Source organism: Elephas maximus, chromosome 16 (genome assembly GCF_024166365.1).
Source record: "Elephas maximus indicus isolate mEleMax1 chromosome 16, mEleMax1 primary haplotype, whole genome shotgun sequence".
NCBI classification, from domain to species: Eukaryota; Metazoa; Chordata; class Mammalia; order Proboscidea; family Elephantidae; genus Elephas; species Elephas maximus.
In genome coordinates, this window is record NC_064834.1 from 48,160,207 (window position 1) to 48,173,150 (window position 12,944).

The 12,944-nt window shown below is 45.9% G+C and overlaps 1 protein-coding gene across 1 annotated transcript in view; it reads right to left on the minus strand.

The window, feature by feature from the left end:
• Positions 1-4,279: 4,279 nt before the first annotated feature.
• The window catches only part of TLL2 (tolloid like 2), a 163,761-nt gene continuing 155,096 nt past the window's right edge, over positions 4,280-12,944 (minus strand). The window contains exons 18-21 of the mRNA XM_049855846.1: positions 12,664-12,791; positions 9,248-9,461; positions 6,021-6,271; positions 4,280-4,472 (exon numbers count right to left, since the gene is read on the minus strand). Of these exons, the coding sequence (XP_049711803.1) occupies positions 4,338-4,472; positions 6,021-6,271; positions 9,248-9,461; positions 12,664-12,791 (728 nt within the window). The 3' untranslated portion in view covers positions 4,280-4,337. The remainder of the gene's footprint in view (positions 4,473-6,020; positions 6,272-9,247; positions 9,462-12,663; positions 12,792-12,944) is intronic.

Below are 12,944 nucleotides of genomic sequence, written 5' to 3' on the forward strand. Positions count from 1 at the left end.
ATATCGTCCTCAAATTCCTGTGGTATTTAGAGGAAATTATCACCAAGAAGACCAATCTTGGTTGAACTACTCATGTTAACCCAAGACACATCAATAAATTCACATTCTTTAATGAAACGATCTTTCTAGATAGAGACATGTTAGCTCCTCTCCACTTTCCCTTTGAAGCTGACAGCATTTCGTGAAATGTAAAATTACACAAAATAAAAAATACCCATATATTTATAGATACACACTTTAAACATTTCTTTTTTTTTTTTTTTTTAAAGAAACATTTTAGACACTTGGGATTATTGTTCAAAAGTTCAGTCTACAGAGGAAACTTTTTAAAAACATCTGCTGACGCCAAGGGAACAGTTGTTGGCAAACGGAACAATAACAATACCATAAATTATTTGAGTCAACAAATGGACCAGATCAACATTAAATGCCAGTGTAAATTTGCTAGTTAACAGGCTTATACAAATTATTTAAACAGGTTGAGCAACTTGTGAGTGTTAAGAAACTACTTTAGAAGAATTAATCTTGTAGTGAACCAATGCATAGTCTCGTTTTCTCTGTTTGGAGAAATTCCACTGGCCAGAGTTGATTTCTGGCCCTTTCCCTGCACTGGGACCCAGGTTCTAGCTCTGTGAGAACAGATTACCCTAGGATTACATCAGGCTGGAGTCCCAGATCCAAATATTTCATCGGTTTGTCCTAAGATAATTCCTTGAACTGAAACTAGTCTTGGAACTCTGTGACATCCCCAAGGCCTGGCACCCAATTAAAGGGCAATGCAGCCTGGGGCAATGTTCTCTACCTCCTTCAACTGCTTTCAGGCACCTTTGCAGGAAGATGACTGAGCAACTGGGAGAGGCTAAGCAGAGGACCTGGCTCTTTCTGCTAAATGGGCTTTCTCTGGTGAAGCCATGCTGTGTTCTTTGAGGCACCACATGTATCGTGCATGAATTCCAGTGAGCATGAGCTCCCAGGGGTGTGACCCGGCCAGCCTCAGCTGCAACAGAGCTTGTTATTTTCTGGGAATACGTCACTCCCAGAGGGCCTAAATAAGGGTTTTCATAAACGTCCCATTGTTTCAATTTGGCCATACGTTGGTCATTGTTGAAGCTGTGTGATTTTGAAAATGTTCATACAAAAGAGAGAAAAAGAAGTGCCATTGTTTCACAAGGGTGGCAAAGGCAAGGCAGAACAGACTCTCTGTTTCTGAGTCCCTTCCTTTTCTGTGGAATAAAAAAAACCTAGTTGCTGTTGACCCCAACTCATGACGACCCCATGGGTATCCCAGTACAACTGTGATCCACAGAGTTGCTAAGGGCTGATTTTTTGGAATAGATCACCAGGTCTTTCTTCTGGGGTGCCTCTGGGTGGACTCTAACCGTCAACCTTTCGGTTAATACTTTCATCTTATTTAGACACGTAAAGGTTGAAACGACAGAGTTTTTGTGTCCTTGGAGAGATGTGTACCCTAACAACTACTTATGCATCCTGATCACACTTTCAACGTGGACAAACAAAATGAGATAAAATAAAATCCCAGAAAAGACAAACATCAGAGAAATGGAATTCACCAGGTGTGAGACAAGCTGCTCCATTTGCTGTATCAAATTCACTCTGGGCCAGGTCAGCCATATGTCATGATAGGAGGATATAGGCTGAACCTCCATCTGCGGCCAACAAAGGCCAAAATAGAGCTTGGTGAGAAGAGAGGCAGAGAATTTACGGCAGACAGAGTGATACCTATATAGTAAAGCTATGGTCAGTGGGTCCACATTTTTCACACTGCATTGATTAAGGCTTTGACAGATGATCCTTTACATACATACATATATACAGACATATATAATTATTAATAATAATACTTTGATTTTTTTTAAGGAAAAAATATTCCCATGCATTTCTTTTACCTTTGTATTATTCTATTTTTATTCCCAGCAATCATTTTAAGCAGACATAGTCCTCTGCGGCTTACTTTAATTTTTTAAAAATATAACCCTTAGCCTTTTACAAATACTTTGTTTACAGTGATGTTGATTTGTCCCAGAGGAGTCCTGGTGCTTGGGAGCTATCTTGGCTCTCACTAAAGCCACTCTCGTGTACTGCCCTGTGTTCAACACTAATCAAACAGGACTTACAGTTATGTAAACATTATTCAAAAATTATTCCAACATAAATACTCTTTTAAAGCTAACATACCACAGCTTTTAGCTCATAATGCCCATAGATGCCTTAATGAAATGCCATTCAAAACTACCTCACTGTTTAAATTATACCTTGAGGTTCTGAAATTATGTAAACATCATCCTCTACATTTCTCTAGAACGAGTGCCAAGTGTGGTGAATTTCGATTGCAAGTCGGTGATTGAAGGCTAATTACTCTGAGTGAAGTTACAAATGCACCTTTTAACCTGATTGGTTACAGGAAGAAAGTCACCAGTTGACTCATTCCACAAGGTGATGATTCTTACATAACTTGTAATGAACCACTTTTCAACAGTTCATCCCATGAGGGACCTGAACTGGTTCCGCACAAGATGTCTTTGCACATCTTGCAAATGCAGTTTGTATGGTCATCAAGCGGTCACGGTTAGCCACAGAAAGTGCCTCCAAAGCTGGGGGAAGAAATGTTCATCTAAGCCCATGGAATCCCAAGCACAGGTTGGGTCTTCTCGAAGAGACTGAGCCAAGGAGTAGAAGAAGGAGCCAGGAGGTTTTCCTCTTGGCAAACTGGAGACTCTTGGCAGCAATGTCTCTGCTGGAATTCATGGTGGGTGTCTTTCTTAGCCCCTACTGTTGTTTTAGGTGCCATCAAGTTGGCTTTTGACTCATAGAGACCCCATGTGGCAGACTGGAAGTGCCCCTATACAGTTTTCTAGACTGTAATCTTAATGGGAGCAGATTGCCAGGTCTTTTTTCTATGGTGCCACTGGGTGAGTTTGAACCACCAACCTTTTGTGACTCTAATACCTCACAGCAGTTTTCTGTTTTTCAAAATGGGCGACTGAGAGCTTGACATAACTATCAGCATGATGACACTCTAAGTAACCTATAACTTTTTTTTGCTTGGCATTTTGTACAGTCTCACTTTCAATGTCCTTTTTTATTATACCAGCTGCACCAGTCTCTTTCCAAAGGGGTGGGGGGCCTTCTTGGCTCTTGTGGCCCTGGTCTCCCTCCTTTTCTTTGTTCTCTTGGGAGATGGCCTTCAGCCTGCAAAGCAGCAGCTAGGACGGCTGCGGGGCGCTTTTGGCCTGTAACTTTCTTCTTGCTCCTTATCTCGGTCAGAGTAAACTTGTTAGGTCAGTTCCACTGGCTGAGAGATTTTTATGAAAGTTTTTTTTTGCCTGTTACAAACATAAAGATGTCCAGCATGCATATCTTTAGTGTATAGTTTCTTGTAGTTGTTTTGTGATCTATACTCATTTGACCACCTGTGAGCTACGTGCTTGAAGACACTATGTAATCCTCACAAAAATGATATATAAGCTCTGATGTAGAAATTGTTTTTCGGGTCTCCACAAAGACAGCCTGTGTGGCTGCCAGACTTCCCACTGGTGTTACTTCCTAGTAAACTTTCTCTTTCTGACTTGGAGTACATTTCTTTGACTGGGCTACTCCAGGGCGTGGACCCCAATCAGGTAACACTTTCAGTTAGTAGTTGAGTGCTTAACCATCACACCACCAGGTGGGGAAAACCCAAAGAGAAAAAGGAGAGCCGATGTCACAGAGAAGGCTTGAGGTCTCCTAACTTCAAGGCCATGATTCATTTATACTCAAAGCTCCCTCTGTTCACTACTTACCCCAATGCCTTTCTTAGTCCTCACGTCCACCCCACATTCTCAGGTTCCTAGTTGACATCCAGGGTAGAAATAAAAGCAAAATCTCCAGCCAAATCTGTAACAAATCAACCAGAGGCAAGCTTTTACCTTCATTGCCCAGTGTAGACAGAAGACAGCTTGAGTTGCCAGGACAAAGTCTGGCATCTATGGAATTGCTTCCAGAAATAGAAGAATGACCAACTTGAGAGCCGGCCTTCTTCATCACTGGAGTAAGAGACAAGAAGGCTGGGTATGAAAAGGCATAGCTTGAATGCTTGGTGACTTTGAACTCAATTTTCTTTGAAAGCCATCATCAATACCATTGCAGCTGGAAGAAAAGGAACCTTTTCTGCCTTCCTTGTTGGTCAGACATCATTATGTCTTTTTATCCAAGTACATAGCTTTAAGGCTGGTTTTGAGTTTTTGTTTGAGAAAAATACTGTACATTGTTTTAGGGCAGATTCACAAGGTGCTATTGTAAAAACATTCTCAGTCTCGCATCTTTCAAGAACGTCACCATTATTTCTTCATGTGCAGGGCATCCTGGAACTTGGTGCTGGTGTACCGGGCATGAAAGCCTTTCTTGTTGATGGTGTCGTCTGTGTGGAATCGAATCATCAGGGAATCCCCCGCAGAGTAGATTTCTTCCAGTGGCTGAGGAAAAGAAAAAGAACAACCGGGAGCTTTTAGTCAATTGGCTGCAGTTGGACTTTTAAATGAGGAGAATGAGACAGCAATTTATACAAGGACATGGGGTGGGTGGTGCTGCCATGAAGCACCCTGGGCACCAGGGGCTCTGAAGGGCATCATAACAAGCTCCTTTTCAAAGGAAACCACTGCAAATTCTGTTCCAGAGAGCTAGCTCCCTATACCCTGGTTTCCCCAAGACAATCCTAGACACACAGCTCATATAGAATCTATTATTCATGAAGCTCATAGATGGGCCAGGCAACAGGCTAACCACTTTCAGATCTTATCTCACGTAAATTTTACAACGATCTTATAAGGTGGACACTATTTCCAGTTTACACCTGAGGAAACTGAGGCTCAAGTTTACACAGGTAGGTAGGCCCAAGCTCAGGTCTTTCTGACTATAGAGTACTATGAATCACCCAACCCACAGTCAATATGGTGATGGTCTCCTAGGAAACCTAAAACAAAGACCACTCTTGGGGGCTATGCCCTGTTCAAGGACAAAAAGTTTGGCCAGGTGGTCTATGCATGGGAGCAAGGTTCCAAGGCTGCTATCCAATAGGTTATAGCTGACCCAAGCCGGGCTTCACACACATTTCACTGCTCAGGAGACTTCCCGTTTTCCCTTTCCACAGGGACCCCATGGTTTGAAAGACTATCTACTAAAGGCATTGCAATGGTTAGCTCACACTTAATATCCTTTGTCTTTTGGAGAGGAAGGGGAGATGAAGGGAAATTATTCAAAGACATATAAATGCCAATTCAAGTTTCTGTTTAGTGCAAGACAACCAGAGACTCCAAAATGATCTGATGTAAGTCTACCCAACATTAAAGAAGCTGGCATGATCAGTCCTAGTGGCAGAGGCAAAGAGAGGGCTAAAGGCCCAGGGTGGGCAGCAGAGTGGTCAGGGAGTGACCAGGACACTGAACTGGCTGCTTGCACACTTTTACTGGGCACCAACCACGTGCCAGGCCCTATGTCAGGTGCTGGGGAAAAGTGAACAAAATAGGCCTAAGCTATCTGGGCTAGGCGGCCCAGAAAAGAAAAGAGAAGGAAAAAAGACAATGGCCTTGAGCATAATTATTTTGTTTATGGTAAGAGAGTGGCTGGTAATTTTCATAGGCATTTGGTTTTGCTTAAAGAGAGAATTGTGAATACATGGACTATGCAAACACATTAAAAAAAAAAAAAAAAGCCTGAAGGCCAAATAAAAAAGTGGAGGGAAAAAACCCTTTGCAAAAATAGGGGGAAAAGTCTTAAAAGGCAAGTTGCTCTTATGAGGTTACCTTAGTACAAGGTCTTCATGAACTGGTCCCTGCTGCCTCCTGACCTCCTCTCCGACTGTTCTCACTCTTTCTGCACTCCGCGCCAGCAGAGTGGGCCTCCTGCCTGTTGCTAACAAGCGGCAAGAGTGGGTAGGACTGAGACTCAGGTGTGTCTGACCCCACAACGCATGCACTTAGTTATGACGCCTTGCTGCACCCTGGCCCAACCTCCCTGGGACTTACCCAGGAGCCACAGAAGCGGCCGAGCCTGGGCGCGGTGCTGTCGTAGCCATCGTAGGCCTCCATGTAGTCGTAGCCGCAGTCGGCCTCCTCCTCGACTTCAAAGGTCCGGAATATCAACTCCACACCGTAGCCGTCCTCCGCCACAATCACCCAGTCACAGCGGGCCTGGCTCGGGTAGTTGTTGTCCCCAAACTGGGCGTGGGAGTAGAGCTCTTTGGTCTGTACCTCTGCCTTCAGCCTGCCCCCGCACTCTGGAGCAGGGAGAGAGCAGTGATGCTCCCCTGGCGCACAGAGCCCAGGTGCCACCCCACCCACTTCTCTCCTCACACCCACCATGCAGATGGGCTTTTTCTACAAAGCTTTGGGCCTGCCCTGTAGAAGTGTGCAAGCAAGACTCATCATCCCATTTTATGGAGGAGTAAATAGACGCCCATAGCTGCAAGGTCAGAGCTCACTGTGGGGTTCAAATTGGCCCTTACAAGCCAAGGTCCCACGCTCCCATTTTGGGCCAAATAAGGCCTCTGGGGCTACATGAGCTTGCTACCAGAAAAAAAAACAGGCTGCTTTTTTCTCTCTCCAGTTATGGAGACTTGAGGCTGGCGAATGGTTTGTCTGATAGGCCACTGGGATGTGGCTGGGTCTTTACTACTTCACTTCCTGGAGGTGCTAAAAGCATCTAAGAAGGGCTCATGCCAGCCTGACTGACATACTCTACTTCGTAATTTCTGCCAGCAGAGGGCGCTAAAACACAATAGAACTGAAGTGAAACTCAAACCTAGAAACCTCTGCTTGACCTGTTCTTACCTTTGGGAGTATTGACAATAGGCCAAATTTGAGGACCCCGTTTTTGGGTGAGTGTCACAGGTGAGCTGTGCCTCAGACTTTGGGCTTGTATTCTGTATCCTTGGCTTCTGGGTTGACCCTGATAAGCTTGGGTACTATGCTTCCTTGTGTCTAGGCCACTTGAGACCACATAATAAACAACAAAAAAAAATCAAACCCACTCCCGTCGAGTGGATTCCAACCCATAGCGGCCCTACAGGACAGAGTAGAACCACACCATAGAGTTTCCAAGGAGCGCCCGGCAGATTCGAACTGCCAACCTCTCGGTTAGCAGCTGTAGCACTTAACCACTACACCACCAGGGTTTCCATAATATACATGAATAAATGAGACTGGTCATAGATTAGAAAGCTACAGAAATTCCACAGCCTTCCCTCAACGTGCTCCATGCCCCTTCATGTGGATTCTGGGCTGTCCGGCTCTTAACACTCCCAGGCCCAGCTCCAGTGCCACGCCCAGCCTGGCCCAGCTCTCGGTTCCATGTTTGCTCTGGCTTAGAATTTCTTCCAGGTCTGAGCCGTCTATGAGAAATTTCAAATTCCTGAGATGTGGGTGGTAATGAAACAAGCACAGAGTGAGGCAGGACACCTCCACCTAACCCCCCAGATCTACCTTCATCCTTCCCCACGCGCTCTGTCCCTGTGAAGCTGACCACTAGGCTATGCTGATGTCCCCTTGTCTTCGGTCTTCCTGTTGGGTTCAGCCAAAGGGACACCAGCAGAAGATCAGAGGGAGGCAGGAGAGGGAGGTTGTGGTATTTAGTCTCTGGTTCCTTCCCTGCAGGATCACCACAGGCTGTGTTCTTCGACTGGAGGTCACAGTTCCTGTCGCACCCAGCTCTCTGTCTCCGGGTTCCAGGAACCACTCTCCTCTTGCCTTCCAGGCGGGGGTGGTAACAGCCTTTCAGTTACTAGCCCTGGATGCTGCACTGTCCCTTATGGTTTCCCTATACCCTGCCCACCCTTTTGTAAACAGTCCCTTTTCCAATTCTCCTCAAATAATTATTCCATCTGAGTGTACCCACCATTTCTTGCCAGGACCCTGCCCCACCTCAAGGACCTCCGCTCCTGGTTTCTGTCTATAGGGACAAGAAGTAAAATCACTAGTCAATGGTTCCTAAACTTCCCCAGGGGAAGCTAGAACTCCTCAGAGAGCTTGAGAGGGTTCTAGAACAAAGAAGCATTTTCTGCTAAGCAAAGTAAGCTAAACTGCCTGAGAAAGCTGGCTGCCATTTTGTTTTACCTGATTCATGTTTTCTGCTCTGAAAACAAAATGGGGGAAGGGGCTGTTAAAAGGATTAGAAAACCTCACAGGATCCCATGATCAGGATCTCAGACTCACAGCACCGCAGAAGCTGAGTAGGCTGCATGGAGCCACCTGGCTTTGCCAAAGGACCATAATCTAAAGTCAGGATCAGAGCGTCAAAAGTTGGTCCGATGGGTTCTAGTCCCAGGTGGTAATGTTTCAATGGCTAAAAGAGCAGAGCCGGTTTTCTCATTGGCATTCATCTATTCGATGAAGTCAAAAAAACAAAAACCAAACCCAGTGCCATCGAGTCGATTCTGACTCATAGCGACCCTATAGGACAGAGAAGAACTACCCCATAGAGTTTCCAAGGAGCGCTTGGTGGATTTGAACTGCCGACCCTTTGGTTAGCAGCCGTAGCACTTAACCACTACACCACCAGGGTTTCCTTTAATGAAGTAGATAACATAAATTTTAAGCATATAGATGTCCTTCCAGAAGACTCAATAAAGTTATTTACATTTTGAATGAAGGGAAAAATAATGGGGAACAAATATTTTTCATTTTCCTGAACTGGTTTTTAGGAAGGAAAAAAGGGCTGCTCATCACCACTCAGCTCCCAGACTTTCGGTTTTCATGGACCAACAAAATTTCAAACAAAATTTTAAAATGGAGAAAGGGAGGGAGAAAGAACTGAGGCACAGACAAAGTGTTGCCCAGTTTAAATTCTGTCGACTAAGGAAAATTAAAGGACAACAACCCTTTCCCCAATGGTGGGAAACCCCACTGCTGTCGAGACAATTCTGACTCACAGCAACCCTGTGGGAAAGACTGGAATTGCCCCATAGGGTTTCCAAGGTTGTAAATCTTTACGGGAGCCGACTGTCACAACTTTCTCCTTTGGAACTGCTGGTGGGTTGGAACCACCAACCTTTCAGTAAGCAGCCAAGTGCTTAACGAACCATTTTACTTCCAGGACTCCCTTGTGGTGGGGAGGGGGTGGCCAATGCTTCATTTGAAAAGGGACATTTTATCACACACCTTCCTTCCCTCGCTCCCCTCCCCCCAACAGTCAGAATAAGAGCCAGTCCTTGCCTCCGTCCCCTTCCCTTCCCCCATCAGCATCCAGACACCCATACCTGTGCTGTGCACTGCCTGAAAGCCCTTCCTCTGCACCGAGGCGTCCGAATGAAACCGGAGAAACAAGCTGCTACTGGAAGCTACCACGGGGGCCGGTTTCTTGCTGCCGCAGAAACGGCCGAGGATGGGGGCCAGGCTGTCGGGGCCGTCGTACATTTCCAGGTGATCGTAGGCACATTCCTGGTGCTGCTCAATCTCAAACTCATTAAATGTCTGAGGAGGGAACAGCAAAAAGTAAGACAAGGGTCTGATGCTTAGCCGGGGTAGGGCACCTTCTCCAGGGGCGGGGAGAGAAAGGAGTGCAGAGGGGAACTGGCATCTCTCCAGGCTGCTGTGCAGAGGGCGTGTAGCCCACCATGACGCTACGTGACATGGGTAGGGAGGCTCTCTACTCAGATGTGGTCATCTCACGTCCTCTCTTTTGCTCCCCCAAACAACCCTGGGAGGTAGTTATATGAGCCGTCGCTACGCTGACCACTTTGCAGGTAAGATGTTGGGGGGTCAGGGAGTTTCAAAGCTTGCTGACGTTTTGACAGCTATTAAACTGCACAGCTAGACTTTCGACTGCCCAGATCTGTGTTCCTACCATCATATCACTCAGCTTCTCCCTCACACCCTCACAAAATAAGAGCCAGCCACCACTGAGCGCTTACAGAAGCTGTTTTAAGTGCTTTACACATATCACCTCATTTAATCCTTATGACCCTGTGATGTGTGCGTCATGATAATCCCCACTTTACAGATGAGAAAACTGAGGCACAGGGATATCAGATGATTTGCCAAGGTCACACACTGGTAGAGCTGGGCCATGCCCTGACGTACTGGTTCCAGAGACCCTGCCTTTAACCTCTGCACTAGACTGTACAATCCTTTGGTGTCCTTTGGTGATGTAGATGAGGCTCAATACCCATGGTGGTGTGCTCATACACCCATTGCCGTCAAGTGGATACCGACTCATAGCGACCCTATAGGATAGAGTAGAACTGCCCCATAGAGTTTCCAAGGAGCACCTGGTGGATTTGAATTACTGACCTTTTGGTTTGCAGTCGTAGCTCTTAACCACTACACCAAACTCATAGTGGCTGACATTTGTTGAGGGTTTCTTTCATGCCAAACCCTGTGCTAAGCACTTTACCAGCATTATCTCAATTATGACAACCCTGTGAGGGAAGAGCTATTATTATCCCCCAATTTGTACTATGGAAAACTGAGTCTTAAAGAAGTCAGGTGGCTTATCTAAGGTCACACAGCCAGAGAAACCAGAGCTGGACTTGACCCCTAGCCAGCCTGACTCCGGCCCACACCCCAACCACCACCAGACTGTATACTGCCTCCCTCCTCCTCGTCCTCCCTGAACACTTGCAGAGATGGTTGGACTGTCCCCTGACACTGACCAGAGGAGCCCCACAATTCCAGCCCACATACCAGGCTGGCTTCTCAGGGGTCACAGTTCCCAAACATAGGGCTCCTTGGTGATGGGTGGATGACCAACTGATGGCCGACCCACAGCTTCGAGGGAAATGGGCCAAGGTGAGAGGGGACAGTGCTAAACGAAGACATGGATCAGATGACAGAGCAAGGAGAGAAGGCATTAGTAGGAGAGGTGCTCAACTCAAAAGAGGAGGCTGGGGTTCCAGTGCAGGGATGGAGGTGGGAGGAGTGGGGTACAAGGGTCATTAAAAAAAAAAACCATGTGTTTTCATAGGGATGACAAACACATGGGCAAAGCTCAGCACACCAATGAGAAAGGAAGCTTTGGGTAAGCAAGTGGTGGGTGCAGACACGGGGTGGGGGGGCAGGAAGTGGGAGAGGGGTGGCTCAGAGTCCGTGGGTAACATGATGGGAGAGAGACGGTGGGCCAGGGAGGCGGGGCGCTCCCCAAAGGGCCTTGTGACACCCTACTGCTGTCTTCTTGCAGTAAAACATCAATTTCTTGAGAAGTTTTCAACTCACAGCTTTCTTGAGAAGTACTCAAGTCACAATATAGTCACCATTCACTTTCTAAGATAACGTCTTTCTAAAATTGGCACGTACGGATACGAACCTCAGATAAATCTGAGGTCTGAGTTAGCTCTAGCCACTGTGATCGACTACTTTAGTTCTTTAGTACTGTGAAAAACAGCCAAAGAACTAAAAAAGACCTCTCTTGGATCTACTATGAATTTGTGACCCTTAAACAGAGGCACATTTTCCAGTTGTGCAGGTTGCATGTTCCCAACCCCATGGGGCGCCATTCCTTCACTAGCATCATAAACTATTGCCATTGCAAACATTTTCCAGCAGATGGCAGTCTTGGGGAAAAAATGCATTCTTTTTAATTCACCAAATTCAAGGCTATTCTGACTGACCCAGAAGAGCAGCTGTCAAAAACCTTTTTGACAAGGACAGCCCATGACTATGAGGTGCCCATTCCTGCATCAGCTAAGTCTGCACTGTGGGACCGTGTGAGCACCTTGTGGTGAGGTGCCCTATCTTCTTCACCTCTCTGTGGCCCAGATCCAACACAGAGCAGGCAACACCTGGGCTATAGCCCTGGAACCCGATTTCAGAGCCACCTGCCCAGCTCCCACCTCTCCTCCACACCCTCACCGCTGTCCCCAAATAAACGTCCTCGAAATTCCTGGGCCATCCACTTGTTATCATTGCTTCCTCCTTCTTTGTTCTTTTCCATTCTTCCCTCATTATTAGTCCATAATTCGTAGGGAGCAGATCACCAATCATATACATGCATGGGACATTACATAAAGGCTTGGAAGAGTTTTTTTTTTTTTTTTTTTATTCAAGAGAAAATTAACATAAAGAACTTAATCCCTTATTGTTAATTTTTTTTAAATGTAAGTAGTAAATTATAGATCATAAGATTTCATTTGAGTAGTTTGAGTAAGAAAAAGGATGTATATTTTTCTTGTGAATGTACATACACGACTGGATATACACAGAAAAATTTTAGAAGGATTTACAAGAAGATGTTCAGAGGGGTCATTTCTAGAGCAGGAATGGGGAATTTGGAGACTTTTGATTTCCACTTTCCAAACTTCTGTACTGATTAATTTTTTTTACCTTCAGAATATATTGTTTTTGTAAAAATTTAAAAAAGAAAACAATTGGTGCTCAAACAGCACTGCAGAGCTGTGTGCCCCCAATACTGGTCCCACTGGGAATGGGCACTGCTTATTGAGCGTTCCCCATACGCTGCCTGTGCCGAGGGCTTTATATGCATCTTCTTCTAATCCATACAACAGCCCCATGGGGTAGGCTTTATTACATCCCCATTTTCCAGATAATAAAACTGAAACCTGAAATGTTGAGTAACTTCCTCAAGTGTCAGAGCTGGAAAGTGGCAGAGTGGAGACTTGAATCCATGACTATCTGATACAAAACTCTATGCTCTTAATAAATTGCAATAATGACTCACGAGTTTCACCCTGTGGCCTGCAGTTGAAGAGATGTTCCAGGTACACTCCCTCCGGCTGGGGTACTTGTCCGGCCAGTTGGGGCTTGCTAGAGTTCCCTCAGCGCTGCTGAGCCTGTGCTCACAGCCAGCTGGGGGCGAGAAGAGACAGACAGCAAGAGAAATGTCATCTGTGGGCGATGCCAAAGACAGTCTAGGCGGTGAGGGGGGGTCTCCTCCTTTCTCTCGTATTTGTCACATGGTCATTATCAAATGTTGGCAGGGGTCAGCCTGAATCAGGTGTC